At 39.1% G+C, this 23328-nt stretch overlaps 1 protein-coding gene across 3 annotated transcripts in view; it reads left to right on the forward strand.

Moving 5' to 3' along the window:
• Positions 1-2718: 2718 nt before the first annotated feature.
• Positions 2719-23328, forward strand: part of ERCC6L2 (ERCC excision repair 6 like 2) — a 48648-nt gene continuing 28038 nt past the window's right edge. For all 3 annotated transcript variants that reach the window (XM_063179890.1, XM_063179891.1, XM_063179893.1), the window contains exons 1-9: positions 2719-2810; positions 5313-5737; positions 9944-10063; positions 11542-11735; positions 14306-14467; positions 15602-15809; positions 17239-17379; positions 18825-18938; positions 20419-20538. In XM_063179890.1, coding sequence (XP_063035960.1) covers positions 2789-2810; positions 5313-5737; positions 9944-10063; positions 11542-11735; positions 14306-14467; positions 15602-15809; positions 17239-17379; positions 18825-18938; positions 20419-20538 — 1506 coding nt within the window. In that variant the 5' untranslated portion in view covers positions 2719-2788. The remainder of the gene's footprint in view (positions 2811-5312; positions 5738-9943; positions 10064-11541; positions 11736-14305; positions 14468-15601; positions 15810-17238; positions 17380-18824; positions 18939-20418; positions 20539-23328) is intronic.

Consider the following 23328-nt stretch of genomic DNA (forward strand, 5'->3'; position numbering starts at 1 on the left):
TAGCATTAAAGAAGTCCTAATCTCAGTGAGTCAGCTTGATTTCTAGCTTCTTCTTCAAAGTGAAGTAAAGATACAGAAACTGCTTGTAGCTGGCAAGAGAAACATTAAAGGTAAAAAGAAAACTACCTGTTGACATACAGCCACCCTGCTGCTACTGTTAAGGGTGCTTTTCTCCCTTTGTTCTCTCTCCTGAATGGAAAAGCTTCAAGTGTGTCCCTAAATGTAAGGAAGACTCATCCTAATGACTTCATCAGGATTTTCAGGTGAAATTCTGTTTCCAGCTAAGCCATCAAGGTCTTATCACTGACATAGAAGCACAATGGATCCTTGAACTGTATGTAGAATTTTTCTGCCTTTTTTATCAGAGAAATTGCAGTGCTTAAGAAAGAATTTAACTTTTCTTATGTTTTATATCATGAAGGCAGAATACCAAATTTGTCACTGTAAAACAGCAGCTCAAGCCTGCATCAGAGTCCTTATTAAGCACAAACAGCTTCATAAGAACCAAATGCAACCTTGTAGAATAAACACATATTTATCTTCAAACACAATACATTTTTAAAGCTTCCTTAGAATCAGAACCTATATTCTTGCTCCTTTTTTAAAGATGCTCTCAGGATCAAAGTCTGTTATGTACCTGAAGTCTTGTACAGTTTACACATGTTTCTTCAGTGAGAATTTTAAAATCTGGCATGCCACTCCTTTCAGTTTTGGGATATTTTTGTGGTTGGCATAGTTCCCTTCATCTTCCTTTGGAATGAATGCATGACTACACACTTTTTAAAAATAATGTAGCATTGGTACTATATTATTCTCTATTGCTGAGCAGCCTCCTGTAATGTATGGGGTGCTCAATGCTCACGTAGTTCATAGTGGAACTTTCTAACATAGCACTAACATAGTGCCTTCACGCTTGCTATTTTCCTATTACTTTAAGTGGCTGAGCAACCATCACCCATCTTTCATTAACCTCTTTTGGAACAAAATTCTGGCTAATAGCAGACAAAGAAGCAAATTGATGCTGCCCTAGGCTGCACAAGTCTGTATTACTCCTAGAGCAAACAAGGCAAGGCAGCCTTTTGCATGTTTGCTGCAAGCAGAAACAGCATGGAGACCTGTATCTCCTGCCTTGTCCTGCTTCTGAAAATACTGTAGGATGAAGAACTTTGATTAGGTAGTCTAATTATCCATCTTAATTGTACAGAATTTTGTGGCATATGCCGAAAGAATATAGGTGTTTTACTGCTGATGTTCAATCCCTTCTATAAATTCACCAAAATTATATAAACTGAAAGATAATTAAAAGGAATGGAGAAATCATCCAAAATACCTTGTCTTCTGCATTAAAATCAAAGCTGATTTAAAAACAGATCATACATGCTCCTTACACATAAGCATTTAACTTTCAGAAGAGAAATTAGTATAGTGCAATTAAATGCATGTGAAGGTGCTTTGTCAAAATAATAGCAAGGATCTGGGAAGCCATACTGTTCATGTAATACTCCATTGCATTGCTACAGAGATATGAGTCAATCTGAATAGATTTCTTGGTGGGACCCATTTTTTCTTCCAGAAAGAACCGGGTAATTGCTACTCACTGCCTTCACAATCTGCAAAATCTAACTGTGTCCAGTTCAGCTCCCCTGAAAGCAGAGCGGTTTTCATGGATGGAGGTGGAACGGCTGTAAACAAGCAGGTCTTTCTCGATTTTGATTCTTCCCAAATATCAGATCCTTGGCTCTCGGCACCCATCATCTCCACTCAGCTGGCTGCTCTGCACTGTGCCAGCTCTGCCTTCCATTGCATCAACTCTTTGTCCTGCTTCCTCACCTCTCCAATTATTTTCTTTTCCAGAGAGTAACTTTAGATCTCTTTACTCCTGCTGCCCAGAATCACAGAACGGTTAAACCTAGACGGGACCACAGGGGATCATCTAGTCTAACTTCCCTGCTCAAGCAGGGTTATCCTTGAGCATATTCCACAGGATTGTGTCCAGTCAGTTCTTGAATATCTCCAGTGAAGGAGACCCCACAACTTCTCTGGACAACCTGTTCCAGTGCATGGTCACCTGCCCACAGTAAAGAAGTTCTTCCTCATGTTAAGGTGGAACTTCTGTGCATCAGTTTGTGCCCGTTGCCTCTTGTCCTATTGCTAGGTACCACTGAGAAGAACCCGGTTCCACCCTCTGACACCTTCCCTTCAGGTATTTATACACATTGATATGGTCCCCTCAGCCATCTCTTCTCAACATTGAACAGGCCAGCTCCCTCAGCCTGTCCTCACAAAAGAAATCCTCCCAAATCCCCTAATCAGCTTCCTAGCCTTGCGCTGGATCCACTCCAAGAGCGCCAACCCTCTCTTCCCCTGACGAGGACAGAACTGGACACAGCTCCACGGGGCAGCGCGAACCCAGGCGCCGCCCCGCAGAAACATCTCGCGATATTTCCCGCCGGCGCCCCTGAGTCCCGAGCACCATGGTAACGCACTTCTCGCGATATCCGCGCGGCGCTGACGGCGCCAGGCGGGGCGGGGCGGAGCGGTGCGCGGCGGACGTGCGGCCCCGGCCGCGGGCTCGGCTCTGCGCGGCTGCGGCGCTCGGGGCCGGCCGCGGGGCGGGCAGCGGGGACAGCCACGGCGCCCGAGGCGCCCCGGCCGCTCCCTCGGCGCCTGCACCGCCGTGACCCCCCCGGCGGAGGGGCGGCAGTGGGTCCCCAGCGCGCCCGTGCCCCTCCGCCCCCGGTGCCTCCGCCCGCGGCCCCCGTCGGGCTTTGCACGGCCAAAAGTTAAAATGTGTGGTGATGGTGTCCCAGGTAAGCGTCTTCCATGTGTCTTGCTCTACAATATCTTCGAATTCTGTTTATACAGTCATTTATTAGAGTGTATAAACAAAAAAAATTTAAACGAAAGGAAAACGAAACCTTGCATTTTAAATTAAGTTGTCAGCCCTCACTAGTTAGAAGGCATTCGACATAGTTTCATAGAGGAGGAGTGGTTGAAAGGAACTAGTGTGTGACAGGAGGCCTTTACCACCATGATTTAGTACAGTCAAAGTTGACAGTGGCACATTTTTTCCACCTGTAGTAAAAGGCGTAAGTACAGGTAAGCATCTTAAATACCAGCTTTCATCGTTGGTGGCAAATGTATTGTACCCATGCTAGGAAGCCATGTGAGATAATTGTCTTTATTTTTAAAAACCGATCCACAAAAATTATGGTTCTAATTCAGAAGCCAAGAACTTGGTGAATCAGGCTAGTTAAACTAAGCAGTTCATGCTTTGGCTTTAACAGCATTATTTTCTGACCTTCTGCAGCAATGGTGTTCTTAATACCATTTCATGTCTCAGCCTTTTTCTCATTCTGTTCTCTGCTTCTCACTAAGTTTGGAGTTTAGTAACACTAGTACTATTGCCCAGTGTAATTTATTCCACTTTGCACCTGAACTGTAGTTGTGAGGATCCATATGCAACTCTTTAGCCTCAAGTAAAAGCTTTGTTAAAAACAAAATCTCTGTCGTCTTAAATAATGGCTTTAACTTGAGAGTTTCTGAACGTGTTGCGTGTCCCTTCACTGCTGTAAAAAAAAGGAACTACAGAAGTGCTCTGTAGCGCTTTGATTTGCATATATAGCAGGGTGCTGAACATAGCCGGTTTCAGTTTTTCAGTTTTGGTTCCTGTTCTCATGAAATTGCAGAAAGAATTAGATGCTGCTGGAAGAAGTTAATGTACTCGTCTTTTTTACATTGAGATGAGAGATGTGTACAAATACCATGAACTTTAGGGATTAATTATGTATAATTTGTTGAGTACACAGCCTGTACACACCCTTTGCCTCAGAAAGTTACATTTGAGCTTCAAGTCTTTGAGAAGATCTGAGGGAATGGCTGGGGGTCTTGGAGCAGCTTACGTAGCAGGTCCAAGGTGTGGGGCTGAACTCCAAAAAGGGATGATGGGGCCATTATTAAGGAGATCTGCAAAATAGTGAGTTGAAGGGAGAGACTTTGGTTTATGGTCTTGTTAGTGTAAGAACTGGTGGGCCATCAAGTTAGGTCTTTGGATCGAAGTTCATATCAGGAAAAAGTGTGACATGTATCCAGAGCAGACCCACAATATTTTTAGTCAGAAGTCACGAAATTCTAGGAATCTGCATGTGTTGAAAGGGGAATGGAGCTACTTGAAAGAGTGAGTCTGCTGGTATTTGCTAACCAGACAAACTACCTGTGGCCCATGAAATCTCTGTAACTAAAATAATATTTTAGAGGCCAAAGAATTTTGGAATAAGGGTGTTCTGTAGGCTTGTACTATTTTTGTTGTTACCTGCACGTCAGCTTAGGGCTAATGCTGGCTGCAGAATAGTGGGCTTGGCTATATGGAGGCTTTTGTTTTTTCTAAGAGTATATAATTAAATAAATTTAGTAAATGACTAATGGTTATCATTGATTTAACTAATACATTGTGGGCATTATCCTGTAAGTGTATGCTTCTAGGTGCTCAGAACTTGGTGAGTCTTCTTGCAGTTTTTACACAGAGACATTAAAAGAGGCTAAGGTGGAGTTTCTTGCCTTCAGAACTTTTTTCCTTACCTGTGAAAAATGTCTGGGTTGATGTGTCCAGGAATATATACCACCACTGGTCATAGAATGATGAATACTTGCTCTGGTGGAAGATCTCCCTGGCTCACTCCTTCCTATAAATAAGGTGCATCTCGTGGTAATTGATAATTACTTTCGTGTAAGTATCAAAACTCACTCCAGCAAATAGATAAGAAACAATAAAAGTTCTGAAATTAATCAAATCATCCCTTTGTTTTAGTATGACTGAGCAGGGGAAGATAAGAAATTGTTTCTGCAAACTCAAAAGAACATCCTTTTTTCTATCAGTTGAGATTTGGAAAACTTTGTGTGGAGCCCTTATTTGTGAGATCTTTTTACTGTGAAGAGTGAAGATATTGTTTTTCTTAGTAGAGGTATCTTGTATTATTTTTCATTGCCAGTGCAATGTGAGGTCCTTCCACTTTGTGTGTTTGCCTGTGTGAAGCCACTGTGTTAACTTAATGGATCGGAACCTGGATTTTGCTTTTTTTCCTATACACATTCTGTTATTTCTAAAATAGCAGTGTTAGAGCAAACTGTAATTTTATGTCTAGCTGTAAACAGTAATTGCTGTTTTGATTCCAGTGCTGCCTTCAATAAAGTGCTTGTAGAGAGTTGTATGAATTTTGTAAACTAAATTTATATCCATTGTTTTAATAGTGAAGAAATTAAATACTTTGTACATCAGGCCAGTTTGTCACTATGTGTGTTTGGTTTTTTTATAGATCATTGGCGTATTGGGGAGAAATGCCTTGCCCCTTGTTTTGAAAATGGAAAACTTCATGAAGGAACAATAACTTCTCTTGAAAAGGACAAGAATGGAAAATCATTTGCTGTTGTATCATTCTTGGAGTCTGAAGAAAGGAAAATACTAATAACAAAACTTTGTAAAGTCAAAGACAGTAGAGGACCCTGGAAAGGCTTAATATTTGATGAAGGTGATCTGGAAAAGCCATATTTTCCTGACCAAAATCTTCCATCTCCTGGAGTTGCTTTTAAATTATCTGACAATGGCGATTTTATCCCGTATACAATTAACAGATACCTGCGTGATTATCAAAGGGAAGGAGCCCAGTTTCTGTATAGACACTATGCTAATAAAAGAGGGTGTATTCTTGGAGATGATATGGGCCTTGGAAAGACAATACAGGTATTCTTTTTGTTTGTTACTGAGGGAGGAGGTAGTATTTTCTGGGATCTGTAAATCTTTTTTAAAAAAGCATCGTTTTTATGAAATTTAGACCTCCCTCTGCTGTTGCTGAGATGAATGAGGCAGGACATGATGCCCAGGACAGCGCTCAGAGCCAGGAGTGCGTGGCTGATTTAAGACTCACTCCTCACAGGCCATAAAACTGGGATGTGACTCCTTTTAGTATAAGCACGAGTGATTATGGTAGTTAAAATGTTAGTGTGTTGAATTTACTTTGAGGATTGCTACCTGCCTGTCATGAAAGCAATTTGCACTGGAGTACACTAAAAGAACTTGAGACCCTTATGTGACTCTTGCTTTTAAAATACCTTTTTCCTTTTTTCCTGAAAACAAACAGTTTCACTGTTCTGGGAATACAAAAGAACTGACACTTTCACTCCCATCTCTGGAAATAGTGCTTTGGTGTTCCATGCTACTTCCATCACTTTTTTAATAATGCAGCTCGATTGATGAGAGGATAAAGTGTAGCTGGATTTTTTTCATTATGTTTTGAATCTGGAATTTGCATCCAACCTAAATTACTCATTTTTTCTTTACTTGCTCTTTACTTGCTCTTTACTTGCTTTGCTATAATTAAGGTGATTTTATGTGTGGAAATTCTCCACAGTCTGTCTGATTTAAAGTGAGTGGTTTGAGTTCTGTGGGAGATACTTTTTGTCCTGCTCCATGTGTCCAGTGCAAGCTCATTTCTTCGCTCACAGTTATTGGTTGTGGTACCTATTGTCTTTCCATTTAGGAGAATGTTGATAGATGTCTTTCAGCACAACAAAAGTGTTGTCCTGTAGTAAACTTAACAAGAGGAGTGGGTAAACTAAACTGTCAAAACTCTGCATAGAGTATTTAGAGGTGTATCATGGATTTGTATAAAGATTTGTATCATCTGTTAGCTGATGCTTCATTTTAAGAAGGGCCATGTTTCTTGTCTGTGGTGGTTGAAGAGCTCAATAGTTACGGAAGACTGTTCCTGCTCAGAGCTGCAAATAATCTGATTTCATATAGTAAGACATGTCTATATATTTATCTGTCTATCTGTCTATATATATATGTGAAAGATAATAGTAAGCTTCGGGGGCAAAAACTAAATTGATTTGTCGTGATTGCATCTTGCATTTTTGAATCTCAGAGCTGATTCTCTAGGCACATTTATCACAATTCCACATAGGAACAGAGTGACAGTGTGTTCCTGTGTGGAATTCACATCTGATGGCTATTTCTTTTAATCTGTGTCAAGTTTTCAGAAGAAAGGTAGAGATTTCAAAGAATATTTTATGTGAAGAGTATCATATGTGAAGAATAACAAGAAAGGATTCTGTAGGTACAGAAGAGAAAGGTTGAGGAGACTGATCTGAGGCAATGGCAAACTTGTGCCTGATCAGGCTGATGACCTTACATGATGAAATTATGATAATGGTCAATGTGGGAAGATGGACAGATGTCTCTGGTTCTTGTAGGGCCTTTGATATGGTTGCACGTGACATCCTTATCTCCAAACTGGAGATGGGTGGATTTGATGGATGGACAGTTCAATGGATAAAGAGCTGACTGGCTGCAGCCAGGGAGTTGTGGTCAATGCCTCTGTGTTGAGGTGGAGGCTGGTGATGAGTGATGTCCTCAGGCTCTGTTTTGAGAACACTGCTCTGCAATGTTTGCCTCAATGACACAGACGGTGGGATCGAGTGCAATCTCAGCAAGTTTGCAAATGACACTAATCTGAGCAGTGCAGTTGGCACAACAGAAAGATGGGATGCCATCCAAAGGGACCTGGAGAAACTTGAGAATTGGGCCCATGACAACCTTATGAAGTTCAGTAAGTCCAACTGCAAGGTGCTGCACCTGGGCTAGGACACTCCCAGACATGAACACAAACTGGGAGTTGTAGAGAGCAGCACTGAGAAGGGGGACTGGGGGATTCTTGTGGGTGGAGAGCTGGATATGAGCCAGCAATGTGTGCTTGCAGCCTAGGGACGCGTCCGAAGCAGTATGTCCAGGAGGTCAAGAGACGTGGTTCTTCCCCTCTGCTCTACTCTTCTGAGACCCCACCTGGAGCACTGCATCCAAGCCTGGGGTCCCCAGCACAGGAGGGATGTGGGCCTGTTAGAGTAACTCCAGAGGAAGCCATGAGGCGTTCTGAGGGATCTGCACCTCTCCTATGAAGAGAGGTGGAGAGATTTGGGGCAGTTCTGCCTGGAGAAGAGAAGGTTCTTGGAGGACCTCATTGCGGCCTTCCAGTAACCTTTGTGTTCAGGTTGGATGGGGGCCTGAGCAATCTGGTCTAGTGAATGGCATCCTTGCCCATGGCAGGGATTGGAACTAAGTGATCTTTAAAGTTCCTTCCAACCCTTACCATTTTATGATTCTGTGGTCTTGTGTATTTTTTGTTAAACACAGTGTTTGTGTTCAATGTGTTCAAATTTCAGCATGGGAAAGTCAGTTCAGTGGATATGAAGTAAAATTGTAGAATTCGCTTGTTTAGAAAAGGTTAGTACATATGAAAAAATAAATTTAAACTTCATTGAATAACTGGAACAGTCTTCTAGAAAAGTTGTCTTATGATTGTCAGTTTGGAAGCTTAGTGTTTCTGAATTATAGGATGGTTCACGAGAGAAACTTTTATAGAGATCCTTTGAATGTTAATGTTCTTTGTATTTCTGAACTGATTTTTGCTTTAAATGTCCTGGCTATATGGTTCATACATATCAAGCTGAAGTTTAGGTGAAGGCCTAAACTTCACCTAACAATAGAATACTTCACCTAACAATAGAATAATGTTGTTTCTTAGTGATTACAGTAAACTAGGCATTTAGATTGCTTTATCTAGAAGAGCCAAAGATTTTTGATAATGAGTTGCTATTTCACTGCCTTTGTTACTCTTAGAAATATGTGGGGTAAATTCTACCAAGAATGGAGAAGGTAGAAAAGACATGGAGATTTATTGTTCAGTTGAATTTGATTCTAATTCTCAAAGGATTTAAAAGTAAAACCCATTAGTTAAACAATATGTGCAAACTGGCAGGTCATCTCAACCTCAGTTTGTGAGATATTATTTATGAAAATGCTTGGGTTACTTTTATTCTACATAGCTTTCTTTTACTCTGTGGCCATACCTAGGATGGATTTTTTCTCTCTTCTGTCCATCCAACTACTCTTTTCAGAGAGGTGTTTTTTCTGCACTCTGCTCTCCTGACTAGCTCTTTCTCCCCATCATTAGAGGGAGAAAGTTCTTTTTTTGGACATCAACAGTTGGTAGCTTTACCTCTAGCCTGCTATGAGCAGCTGTGTAGCAGCTGCAAAAAGGAAGTGGCTGGAGCTGGCTGCTCTGAATAAAAGGGGCCTGTTGAGATTTCAAAAGAAGGGCACCTCTCTGATGATGCACCTGGTCCTTGCTGCTACTTAGTCCATGGATACTGTTTATCCCAAGTGAATTTTTAATTTGCATTTTCTGGCCAGATCTTCCTCTACCTTCTTCCTGTTTTGGAACATGATAGGAGTAGTTTGGAATAGCCTGTGCTGGGATGTTTGTCCTTGCTGTGGTATATTGTAATAAATGTGTTCTCATAATCACCTTGACTGGTTTGAATCAGATGGGAGAATGTGACACAAATGGAGGAAAATGGTTTTGATGTCAAGAACAGGAATTCGAAAGAATGAAACATACAGAAAAAGGTGTATTAGTAAAAAACAAACCTGTAGGATAAGCCTCTTCTTCCTTTTGCAGAAATAAAGTTGAGAGGATAGTTAGAGGATATCTGTTCCTTCTGTTTTCTGATCTGAAATTCAAGTACCCTGAAAAGGAGAAGAGTTGCAAGACAAACCTCATCTCTGTTTTTTCCTGGCTCATTCATACTCTGTCTCTTGTGTATTTTTGTGACATTTCCACTTAAAGAATAAAAGACTGAGATAGAGCAATTAATTGCTCCTATCATTAGTTCAAGGAGTTCTTGGGAATCCAGAGGAGGGAGGGGTCCCCTTTTATTTATAGCCAACAAACACCCCCTGCTGCACCCCCCAGAAAAAAATATTCGCCCCCGCTAAACCAAACCACCTTCCAGAGTCCTGTCCAGGATTTTGTCCTAAATGTTTATTTTTTGTGGAATTCATTCAATTTCTTATTATACATAGTTGCTGAGAATTGTTTTCTTTCTCAAGGTCATTTCATTTTTGGCTGCAGTATTGCACAAAAAGGGAACACGTGAGGATATTGAAAATAATATGCCGGAGTTTTTGCTGCGGACAATGAAAAAGAGCTCAGATTGTAACCCCAAGAAGGTACAACTTTTAGAGATACTAACTTAAGGATTTTGATGAAAGGCAATACTTGGATTTGTTTGGGTTTTTTTGTTTGTTTGTTTGGTCTAGGAGTTTATGTACATTAATTTTTAAAATTCAGCTGCTGAAGTAGGATTTCATGCCTGTCCTAGTAGTGTTTGAGAAGCCTTCCGTTTTCCAGACTGCCATAGTGCCCCTCTCTCTCTCTAGTTGTTATTGTGTAATCTATTACTACTGTTCACCTGCACAAATGGAAAACATTTGGAGGTGTCTGGGTTAGATTTGTAGCTGGAGTACATTGAAAAACCCAGTGAGTAGAAAATTAGTGTTTTGTGATGATATTTTTAAAGTAAAAAAAAGTGTGTCTAAATAACAGGGTATTGAATTAAGACAAATCCATATTTTTGGAAAGTGTAATGCTTATAGCCTTGTGATGTTTTGTGTTTTCTTGATTGGCTGTCATAATGTTGGAAGTAAGTCTGGCTGATAATCTAGGTAATGAAATACAGTGACAGCAAATAAAAGATACATGTAAAAGTTCTATGTGAATAAGACACATCTGAAGATCATTTTAATTTTACCCATTACTGAAACCATGTGATTTCTATTTTCCATTGTTATTTTGCTGCATTTGTTAGAGAATTTGACTGGCATAATGGATTATGTGACTTAGCTCTGTGAGTAATGGATACATTTCCTCAGGAAATACAGGCTGAGAGGAAGGGGTAAAGGGATAGCACTTCATGTGCAAAGAAGTAGGAATGATTCTGACTCTTGATTGTATGTGAGGAAAGAATGTCACTTTGAGGACATTTAATGTTGAATGAGGTCACAGAGAGGTTGTAGACCCCATCCATCCTTATGGGATTTTGAAGACCTCAGTTGGCTAAGCTTGGGTTTGAAGTCAGTGTTGCCACTGCTTTGACTATAAAGTTGGACTGAAAATGTCCCAAGGTCACTTCCTACCTCTTTCATTTTATTATCCTGTGATACTAAGTGAATTGTATGAGCTGTCCTAATTTTTTAAACTCTTTTCAGGACTATCTATTTTCAAGTCACATGATGACTAGACTTACGGATTTGAGGAAGCTGCTTACCCTCTTCATCCTTTTATTTTCTCCATTTGTAAAACATTTTACAAATATATATATATATATACACACAGATGCTATGACAACACAAAATGATAGTGTTTCATATCTTACTGCATTTGTTAAGCATATAATTTAATTGTGTTTTTTAGTATTTAATTTTAGTATGACAGTATTTTTATGATGCATTGTATACTTACTCAGTGTAAACTGATTACTTTTGAATTTATATTAACTTTAGATATTTTCCTTAAATCCTTTGAAATGGCAGAATTAAACAGTCAGACTGCTCGGAGCAGTAGAATAGTTAAGATCTTGACTTCCGTTATTGAGAAATTGCTATGTTGTATTTTTTCTGGTGATACTGTAATATATATTTGTTTTCAGACTTTCCTCATAGTGGCCCCTCTTTCAGTGCTGTACAACTGGAAGGATGAGTTAGACACTTGGGGATACTTTAAAGTCTCTGTCTTACATGGCAGTAAAAAAGATGATGACCTGAGTCGCATCAAGCAAGGGAAATTTGAAGTTGCTCTTACAACATATGAGATACTGCGCCTATATTTGGATGAATTTAACAGGTACTAGTTTTAATATGTTTTTGTACACACTGAATTTTAGCTGTCTAATCGTGCATTGTTCTTTTCAAGGACTTTTTTCCGTACAACATATTTGCTGTTAAATACATTGACTCACTGTGCGGCAGAGAAGAATTCCTGTACTACTGAATTTATCCTGTACTTCTGAGTTTAACCTGTAGAGTTCTGGTGGGTTGACCTTGACTGGACACCAGGTGCTCACCAATCCACTCTATCAATCTCTTCCCAGCTGGACAGGGAAGAGAAATTAAGATAAAAACCAGCTCTTCAGTTGAGATAAGGCAGTTTACTAAAGCAAAAGTTTACACATGCACAAACAAAGAGGGGAAGAAGAGGTTTGTTTTCTGTTTCCCGTAAGCTAGCAGTGTTAAGCCACTTCCTGGGAAATGGTGCTTCTGCACATGTAGCAGTTGCCCTGAAAAGTAAACATCATAAATAACAAATGCCCCATTCCTCCTCCTTTTCTAGCTTTTGTATCTGAGCTGATACCATATGGGATGAGTTATCCCTTTGGTCAGTTTGGGTCAGTGGGCCAAGTTTTGTCCCCTCCCAGGATCTTACCCATTCCCAGTCTGCTGATATGGGGGGATTGTTGAGAGACAGCGCTGATGCTGTGCCAGCACTGCTCAGCAGTAGCCAGAGCACTGGTGTGTTAACAACACCTTTCCAGCTACCCACCAGTGAGACCAGTCAGAGCTGCTGTGGGAAAATCAACTCCATCTCAGTCAGGCTCAATGCAACTGTCTTTGTAATGGGACACTTGTAGCACTAAGTGTTTGAATGAAACCAGTCTTTGCTGGTAACACACGAAATGTTCTCTGAAAGATGCTGGACTTGCCTGCCTGGAACCTAATGACTGTTAAAAGATACTTAGAAAGTATTTCTGTCTGTCAGTATAAGGAGAGCAATCACCTGGAATTTTTAGCAAATGCTCAAAAAGGTATTTTCCTTGTTATTTGCTCTTTTCACCAGCTTGATGAGATTATTGAACCCTAAAAGCTTTGAGATTTAAACCCACACATTTCTTATCCAATCCTAAACGTCCTTTTCCCCTATGTCATCTTGAAAGTAGGGTACGAATTGTGTCAGTGGCTGGTGGTAGCACCTTGCCCTCAGCAGCTGATATAAGTGGATCTGCAGATCTTGGCATTTCAGGTGTTGGGAAAGGTCCAGGCCCCATAGGGTACCTTAGTTGTCTGGAGATCCATCATCAAAACAATCAGATCTTCATTTCTATGCTCAGGTCTGAAGTACAGAGAATAGAGAAGTACAGATAGAAGAATAAAGTTGTTTTGTTATCAACGATTTTTGTTCTTTCTGAAGAACTCCTCATGCTTGATCATGGAATGGACTGTGGTCAGGAAATAGGTGCATGTGTGGAGGAGATCTAATGTGTGACTGCAAATACATTTCTTCAACATGCAGATTATCAAACTGTTTCTGCGTAGGACGTGACTGGATGGGCCTGTGATCTCGACACCAGGAGAAGCTTTGCGTCTTGCTTCAATACAGTGATGGATTGGCCTCAAAAGCTGCTCTTAAGTAATTAGCTGTCAGGAATAAGGATATATATGCTCAGTTATGCATGTAAATCAGTATGAGAGATTTAAGTGGAAGGAGCTAGGATATGAACATCCATTAGGCTTTTCAGAAACTCCAATTTTTAGCATATTTTGGGAATGTAGGAACTTGAACATGAATGAATGTATTTAGTGATTAGCAAAAATGCCGCAAGATCAGCCTTCATTAGTGAACTAAATACAGCTTGCTCAGGAGATGTTTTCTGCTAAACATCTCTAAACATGTCTGCTTCAGCTTTTTGCAGCATATCAATCTGGATATGGTTGTGTTCTGAAATATTCATATATATAAATTAATAAAGTTACTAAATCTCTTCCTAAGGACTTGAAGTCTTTCTTTATTATTATCTCAGTATACAGGTCATTCTACCCCTAAATTTTATTCTTGAATTGGCTGCAAAATATCTTTTGGTTACTGCTTATAGCTAAGTTCCTTGTCATCACAATCCCAAAATATTAAAATTCCTCTGCTATATTGGTATTGTATATGTTTTCTTGAGTGATACTTTACATGTAGGAAACCATGCAGATTGAAATGTTTTCAGTTCACTGGTATTTGCCTTGGATAATTTTTGTTGGTAAAATGAAGTATACCCATGTTAAGTATATTTCAGTAGTTTACCTACAGAGACTTACTTATTTAATTATGAGTGGAGTTAATTTTAGTGAGATATGCTGGATTATTGGTGCACAGATTGAAAGCTTCTTTGTTCACAGAAAGCATTCGATACAGGAAACAGGACGTTATTTATTTGATGATGTAGTTTAGCCATTATGTTCAACTATGTTAATTTAATTTACTAAACAAACAATATAAGGAAATGGAGTGATATTATGTAGCAAAACAGAGAAATCAGAAAGTAATAATGTGTTATAATCACAGCTGTTTTTGTGGCTGGCTTCACTTTTTGTATGTATGTGTGATGATGGGACCAGTAGTGTCAATTAATGAAATCTTTTTTTGATCTGCAGTATAGAGTGGTCTGCTGTGATAGTGGACGAAGCACACAGAATCAAGAATCCAAAGGCTCAAATAACTCAAACCATGAAGTCATTAAAATGCCGTGTTCGCATAGGTCTTACTGGAACCATTCTTCAAAACAATATGAAGGAACTTTGGTGTGTTATGGACTGGTAAATATTTTCTTTTATGTTTAAACATCTCTGTGTGTTGACTGTGCAGTGGGGCTGGGGCAGGACTGGATGGTATGGACCCATCTGTGTTATGAAAAAACAAAAACAAAATACAGCCCTCAACCTCAAAACACCTGCTTTTTTTGAGAATATAACTTACTGGGGAGGTAAGCTCCTGGTATTTTACAGTTGTTTCATACATTTGGAGTTCATCCCAGCTGGCTTCTTTGGGGAATTTGGGAAGTAGTTAGAATTATTCTTCCTCCGCCTCCCATATTACCCTTTTTTGTTTCTTCCTTTTTTTTTTTCATAGGGACACTCTTTTTTTTCTTCTGTCTTTCGCCCAGTAGATAGGAAATCATTACACAGCCTTGACCAACATAGTGCCTTTGCTCTGTCCAGTATGTGCAGGTCAGTCTGAGACCTACTTGGAGGATGAAAATAATAATATTTTGCTTTTTTTTTTCCAAAATGTACAAGTACACCTATTTGAAAAGTAACAGTCTTGTCCAGAAAAACTTTTAATGGTCAAGGAGAGGTGCAACTCACCATAGATACAAATTTAAATCTTCTGGGAATGCTTTGCAGAGGAGAAACAAAGCAAATATATTTTAAATATAAGGATATACAGAACAGAAATAGCAGGAAGAATATTCTAAGCTTAGTAAATTGTTCCAATGTGTAATGCTGCCAACAGTTACTAAATTCTTTCTACCATTGGGTTTCTCAAGATTTTATTCAGTTAATTGTAATATCTGTATATTCTGATTTCATAAAACCAGCAAATATTGAAAACATGATTGTTTAGCTTCCAGTTTAGGCTCCTCAACACTAGCAGCCTTGTAGTTTAGAGCTTCTATATAATTGTGATTTCTGTTGTTCTGCTAAACTTTTTCTTTTCTTGAGATTGGAACCCTTTTCCTGAGGGGTGTGTCTTAGCATTTGAGAATCACAGAAAACAAAGGAAAAGTGTCATGTCTTAAAATAGTATCTGTTTCTATTTGTACTTAAAATTCTTAGTGGTTTCTCTAGTGACTGCTACTTTAAGATAGCTTGCTGTTAGTCAGAAAAAAAAGTTTATGGTATGCTTTAAATCAGTGAATCAATCCCCCATCCCCTTTTGTTTTTTAATAGGGCTGTACCAGGACTTTTAGGTAGCAGAGTACATTTCAAGAAGAAATATTCTGATCCAGTGGAGCATGGCCAGAGGCACACTGCAACTAAAAGAGAGCTAGCAACAGGTCGTAAGGCCATGGTGAAGCTAGCAAGAATAATGTCTGGCTGGTTTCTGAGACGTACCAAAGCGCTTATCAGTGATCAGTTGCCGAAAAAGGAAGACAGAGTAAGAGTGCCTGCACATTTTGAATACAATGCTAATGAATGTATCTCTTCTTTAGTTTTCTTGTTGTATTTTTTCTCTTGCATCGTGTCTGTAGTTTATGGTTCTCTCTTCATCTTTTTAACTTGGGAAGACTTCATAGCCTTGGAAAAAGTGCACTTGAAGTAGTGTGCTTTGTTCACATAATTACTATGATTGCACATTGAAATGGAGTTAATCAAGCATGAAAATGCTCAGCCAGTCTTTTGTCTAGTGATTTACACATCTGTTTTATGTATGTTTTTGTCCTTATCTCTGCAAGCCCAAAGCAATGTATGTAAATGTATGTCTTGAAATTCTATGCAGAACTTCTGAATTTGCATCTTGAAACTTTGTGTATGGAACAGTATGCTTTTAACTCCTTCATTTTCAATCCTGAAATAAAAAAAAAAATCTCAGGCAAAATGATTCTGTGATAGGCCTGTAATCCTGTTCATCTGATGCAATTGTAAATATTACATGAAATGATAATACTTTATTGATATAGATAAGAGTTCTGCTAAATATTTTCTTCTGAGTTGACAAATATGTAAGTTTGCATCTGGTTTTATTTTCAAAATTTGGTGTTTTTTCTTCATCCTTAGTTTATAATAATGTCATCTAGGCAGTCTTCTGAAGGAAAGATTAACACAAACATCAGTCAGTCTCCTTTCTGAATCTAGCAGGTTTTATTCTTTTCATTATCTTGTTAATGTGAGTATATGTTCAAGTTACTGCTGTATTATTGTAGCTCAGCATGGTGCTGCTGCTATGTGGATAGCGTAGGTTAAGGAATGATCTTGGGATTTCTGTCTCCTGCTGCTTAAGACTAAAGATGTCATGGAGATGCCACCCATAGTCTTTCAGAAGAGGGATCAGTTTTCGCCATAGCACTTTGTAGATCCATGCCTTCTCATTGTTTATTCTGTTTGTCCCGCTTGTGGCTTTCGGTAGTGCCCTACAACAGCTAATGCCTAAAAAGGGGAAAGAAAGGGCAAATTAAACACCTTTCAAAACAGAGAGAAATCTCTAATTAACATTATGCATTTACTTCTCTCACTGTTCCTTCCTCATCCTATTCCTTCACAAAAGCCATGTTTAAAGGTTTTGAGCAAAATTACAGCAGGTTCTTGTAGAATGATATTGATATTCTTTGTAGAATTTTGGGGTGGAATAAAATAAGTGTGCATACATTTTTGCTACAGTTTCATGCTATTTTGGTGTAAAGATCCACTTTTTTTTTTGGATTCTATTTGGTGATAGAATAATTTCCTGTTTAACTATTTGAGCAAGTCTAAAATTTATTTCTACTTTATTTTCAGTGATCTGTGATTTGTTTTTTATGATGCAGTGGTTTTTTGCCTTTCATTGTACGATGCACATGATAGTGTTTCTTGTGTTTCCTCTTTGGCAGATGGTGTTTTGTTCTCTCACTGAATTCCAGAGGGCTGTGTACCAAGCTGTGCTAGAGACAGATGATGTAACCTTGGTGTTAAGAGCAGGAGAGCCCTGTAGCTGCAACAGTGGCCGTAAGAGGAAGAACTGTTGTTACAAAGTAAGAACTTGGCACTGTTTGGATTTTAGCGCATAGTCTTCTGAATTTCTCAAGAGACTCTCTGCGGATGAAGAGCTGATTGAAATATTTGCCTAGTTGTAGCTCATCTGTTTGGGACATCCCAGCTGGAAACACGGGGAGCTGTATCACCAACATGATAGAGTTAAGCACTTTGAGGTTACTGCAAAGCTGCTTTGCACGCCCTGAGCAGGTGATTGTTCCCTATGCAGTAAATTCTGGATCTTTTGTATCAATAGATGCACCTGTGATTTAGTTGATCCTGGCAAGAGCACTGCATTGAGATGTTCAGTATGTGTCAGGCATGCTGCTTCCAGGTGCCTCAGGCAGTTTGTGCAGGACCTGCGAATGGGAGGCACTATGAGCTCAGCAGGCTTGCCTGGGTAGTTAGGTGTGTTCTAACTGCAGTCATGCCTTTCTGTGCCATTAAACATTCACTTTCTCTTGCTTCATGAGGGGAGAAATCTAACAGCGAAGAGCACTAGTCGAATTTCATCCATGAGTAACAGCTTTGCATATTTCTTTAATCTTCTCCAGACTTCTTTAAACCTTGATCAGTCTAGCTTTGTATTTGTTTTGCTTACCTCACTCAGTAGGCTCAGATTAAGCACATCTTTTAAACATTTAGAAGCATGTGTCACATGCTTGTTTCTCCCTTTTATCTCTCTGGCCTGCTCTGATTCTTGTGTAGTGTTTTGAGTTTTTTTCCAAATGATGTAGCTTCTTTAGTCTCCTGCATCTTTATTTATGAGCAATCCCCTCATTAGTTTTTTTTAATATTCCATGGATATTAGCCCTCTTTGCAGACTTTTGTTTCTAGTGGTGTTTTGTAGAAAAAAAGGAATGCTGGTGGACTTGATTCACAAAAGGGCAGTAGGCAGGACTGCAGATAGTTGAGTGCTCTTATGGACTGTTTTATTCCAAAGTTAACTGTCAAATTTATTAACTGGAGAAGGGAAAGGAAAACAAATATTGATCAACCCAGCCAGCCATAACTAGGAAGATAGATGATGCTGTTGCACTGTTGCTGTTGCACTGTAGAATATCTGAAGCTTGAATTTTGCTGAGATGCTTGTAAAGCTTTTGCTGGAAAGAAAAATAAAGTTAGCAGTTGAAAGGTAAGAAGTCATTCAAACTGGTCTTGCTTGATTTAATTAGTTACAAAGTTACCATCTTCTTGTTTACTAAAGAATTCTTGGTTATCTCCATGGGATGTCTGTAGAAGTTACTAAGATGTTTCTATTAATAGGGTGACAAAGCTGAAGAAAAAACAAAACTTGGTTCATTTTTAGCAGAAATACAGTATTCATCTCATGGGGATCAGTTATAGTATTGTTAATGCATTAAACCTGGTAATAATAGCATTTATTTGAGATTATTACTTATTTTCAGTAGTATTTGTTTGAATAAACTGGGTTTTTTTGTAGGTAAATGCACATGGTGAAACGATTAAGTCATTACGCTTCAGTTACCTAATGATCCTACAGAAGGTTGCAAACCATGCTGCACTGCTGCAGACAGACAACACTAGCAAACTGCAGGTTAGTTTCAGAAGTATCTAAAAAATGGACTTTTGGAAGATAAATGGGATGAAAACTCTTGAATGAAAATTGCTGCTGGCCGCCTTATAAGCCTTAACTAACTGCAATTAAGATATTTTGTAAGATTCCTTTTCCATTCCGTCATACAGAATGCATACCTTATAAAGATGTTATACAAAACAACATGTTCATTTAGTTGTTTCATATCTGAAAGTAAGGGTTATAAAACATCGAAGAAGTTAGGAGAGAGAGTAATTTTTCATGATTTCTAATAGGGTTTCATAAATGTAACAAAAACATAAATTTTTGTTACATTTATGGAGTGCCTATAAGAGAAATGTCTTTATGCAAATAAACAAATAATAGATAATTAGAATGGGTTTTTTCGTCTAGTATTTTATGTTAAGAGCTGAGTTTCTTTAAATAATGAGAAACATGTTTTAGAAAAAAATTGCTCAATGAAAGATCAGTATCAGCTTATCTTGTTACTATGGCAAGCAACTAGACCCACAAACAGCAGTTTCAGAAATGCTTGTTTGTGAGCCTTAAGATCCAGGAATGAGGAAAGGGATTTAGGGGCATTATCACTTTTTCTTAGAATCTATCAAGGAAGAGATATTGGAATGTCCTAGTTAATTTTGTGAGTTTGTTCCATTAAAGCAGTTTTGCTTTTTTATAAATGTTACTTTTAGTGTCCAGCACACTACACACAGCATTTAGCCAGATGTTTTTAGTGGGCTTTTTTGTGTATTGCAATGTAGTTTTTGTTGTAATAACATCTGATATTTAAATAACCACTGAAATAATGGAATGCCAGTATTTTGTGACTTACAGTCTTCTGCATCATGCATAATTATTAGTTTTACCAACATCTACTAAGAAACTAATACTTAGTAGTTTTTCTTACCACGGATACTGCACTTACCTTGAGTATTGAAGGCCCTTACGTGTGTTATTCTTAGGTGAGAGATGTAATCTTTTATTTCTCTCTGTAAAAGTGGACTTAAAATGTGAGATTGTGTTTAAGTTCAGAGCTAAATTTAGCAAGGGAGCTTTATGTGGCTTTAAAACACCTTAAGTCCATTTCCTGTACAGTTTTTGTAGTGGAACAATGTATAATTCCCATACTGGCTTGCCTGAAAGAGTCAAGAGAAATGTTGGTGCAGAACCCTTGGGTAGTGCAAATGTCAAGGCAAGAGGATCTTTTGAAACTGACAATTGTGGCCAGGAGAAGACATTCTGAATACAATCTATGATTTCAGATTAGGAATCTCTTTTTTTTTTTTTTTTTTTTTAATGAAACAAAGCAAAACACACAGGAAATGTTTTATCCAGCACTTTTGTAGTGAACTAAATTAAAAACTACATCAGTCTGCTTGAGATACTTTGGCAGATCATGTTTCAACCTGTTTAACTCTTTGCATGGCTTAACATAGCTCTGATTTTTAACATCTGTTCAATCTTTCTGCTTTTCTTCCAGGAAGCGCATATCAAACGAGTTTGCAGCCAGGTATTTTCCAGTTTTCCAGATTTTGTGCAGTTAAGCAAAGATGCAGCCTTTGAAACTATTTCAGATCCAAAATATAGTGGAAAAATGAAGGTAAACCCCTTCCTTAGAAGAAAAATAAATTTTATTAATAGTAATAGATTTGGCCTGTATTATATGGATATAAGAAAATATACACCTAATAGTTTTGGGGGTTTTAATTATTCTGTTTATTGTTCATCATACAACAGCAGGAATCTTTGGTCACGGATCAGTATTTATCTGGGTAAAGACTGGATAAGAATAATCTGTGATGCTAAAATTTTCTGAGACTTTAGCTTCACGTGTTTGATGGTGGGCATGGAAATGACCCTTGTAGTTAACAGGATTATTGTTGCATGAAACCATGGATTCTGGTGACAGTCAGAAATACTTGGCAAAGAAGAGGAAGCAAAACAAAATCATTATGGGCTTAATGATTTGTGCACGGCTTCAATTTTGTGTGAAGTTCCAGTCTCTCCTCTCAAAAAGGAGATGTTAGACTTCGAAAAGGTTCAGAGGACTGTTCAGAGAAGGGCCACAAGCGTGATTAGTAACTGTGTCAGAAGCAGCCAAGTAGGCTGGGACCCTCCAGACTGTAAGGAATGACTTAGGGTAAATGTGAGTGGGACCTACACAATCATGGAATAGCATGGAACTGGTGAAAATGTACTAAGTGCTTACTGATTTCTTGAACCCTTTGGACATTAAATGAAAATAATAGTAGTTGTGCTGAAGATGACCAAAATAAATGTGTCTAGTATGAATCTGTGAAACCTCTCATGTCAGAAACTGTCTTTCTCTGGTTTCAGAGAGGAGCAAAAGATGACGTGATGACATATAGTGTAAATTATTATGATGTTGCTTAATGTAGATGAAAAAGATGTCTAGTATAACTAATTAAAAAGAAAACCATACTAGTTTTAGTAGTACTCTGGAGCTGAGAGTGACTGGGAGGGTTAGAAGCTATGCAGAATTTTGGCTCTCTGTAAACCTGAATATTAACATTTTCTACTTGGGATTAGTGGCAGTGGGAAGATTATATTGCTGTAGCCGGAATGGCTGTTATCACTTTACTGATTTGTTACCATGTAAGCAACAACGTTCTTTATTGTTAATAATAGATATGTATGAAATACCTGCGTATTAACTTTGTTGTATACACTTGATTATTTTGATAAGGTGAATTTAGCTGTTGAATTAATACATAGCTTTAAAAACCAAATCTGTCATCTTCAGGAGCTGAAGAATTACTTATGAAGCAGTTCTGTTACTGATTATTTTACCATGACATTATTCACGTTCCTGTTTTACATTTTTGTTATTCTTTTATTATATTCAATTTTTTTCCATTGCATTCTCCTAGAAAAGCTGGCAGCCATGGCTTCCCTTTGCCAGATTAAAAACTGGCTGGGTAGCTGAGCCCAGAGAGTGGTGCTGGATGGTGCCACATCCAGTTGACATCCAGTCACCATGATATCTCCCAGGGTTCAGTTTTGAGGCCAGTCCTGTTCAGCATCTTTACTGATGATCTGGATGAGGGGATCAAGTGCATTCTCAGTAGGTTTGTAAACTTAAGATAGGTGGGATTGTTGGTCTGCTGGAGGTTAAGAAGGCTCTGCAGAGGGATCAGTGGGCTGAGACCAATGATATAAGGTTCAGCAAGACCCAGTGCCAGGTCCTGCATTTGGCCACATCAACACCCTGCAGTACTACAGGCTGGGGCAGAGTGGCCGGAAAGCTGCCAGGTGAAAAAGGACATGGAGGTGCTGGTCAGCAGTGGCTGGATGTGAGACAGCAATTTGCCCAGACAGGAGGAAGACCAGTGGCATCTTGGCTTGTATCAAATTTTGTGTCCAGCAGGATCAGGGAAGTGATTCTTCCCCTGTGCTTGGCATTAGTGAGGCCACACCTTGAGTGCTGTATCCAATTCTGGGCCCCTCTGGCAAGAAGGACACTGAGATGCTGCTGGAGCGTGTTCAGAGAAGGGCGAAGGAGCTGGTGAAGAGTTTGGAGTGTCAGGTTTATGATGAGCAGCTGAGAGAGCTGGGCTTTGTTTAGCCTGCAAAAAAGGTCTCCCCTGGGCCTCCTCATTACTCTGTACAACTACCTGAAATGATGTTGTGGTAAGATGCGGTCCTGATTCTGGCCAGAGTTTATTTTGTCCAGTGGCTGCCTGAAGTGGTGCAGGCATGGCTGAAGGATTATTCTGTACAGCCCAGAAAGCCAAAGGTGTCCTGGAATGCATCGAAGGAGGTGTGGCCAGCAGGGCAAGGGAGGTGATTTTCCTCTTCTGCTCCACTCATGCAGTGTACTGTATCCAGCTTTCTCAGCACAAAAAATATATTTTGGAACAAGTCCAGAGGGGCCATGAAGATTATTACATGGGTGGAACACCTCTTCTCTGAGGAAAGGCTGAGGGAATTGAGGTTGCTGAATCTGGAGAAGGCTCTTGAGGAATCTTATTGCTGCCTTTCACTAATGAGGGAAATCTAAAGAAATCTGGCGGGGGACTTTTTACAGTGATAGGAAAAGGGATAATGGCTTCAAAATGAAAGAGAGTAAGTTTAGATTGGATTATAGGACGAAAGTCTTCACTGTGAGAGTAGCGAGGCACTGGAGCAGGTTGCCTGTAGAAGCTGTGTATGCCCTGTCCCTGGAAGTGTTCAAGGCCAGTTAGGATGGAACTTTGAATCTAGTAGGTGGCATCCCTACCCATGGTGGCATGGTTTGAAACAAAATGATCTTTAACCCAAACTGTTGTATGATTTGATAATCTTTGTGCCCGGAAAGAAGATAATGGGTTATATAGCTATTATTGAAAATAAGCTGGCTTTTGGGTCCATTAATTCTGACTTCATGGTG

Source organism: Melospiza melodia, chromosome Z, assembly GCF_035770615.1.
Source record: "Melospiza melodia melodia isolate bMelMel2 chromosome Z, bMelMel2.pri, whole genome shotgun sequence".
NCBI lineage: Eukaryota > Metazoa > Chordata > Aves > Passeriformes > Passerellidae > Melospiza > Melospiza melodia.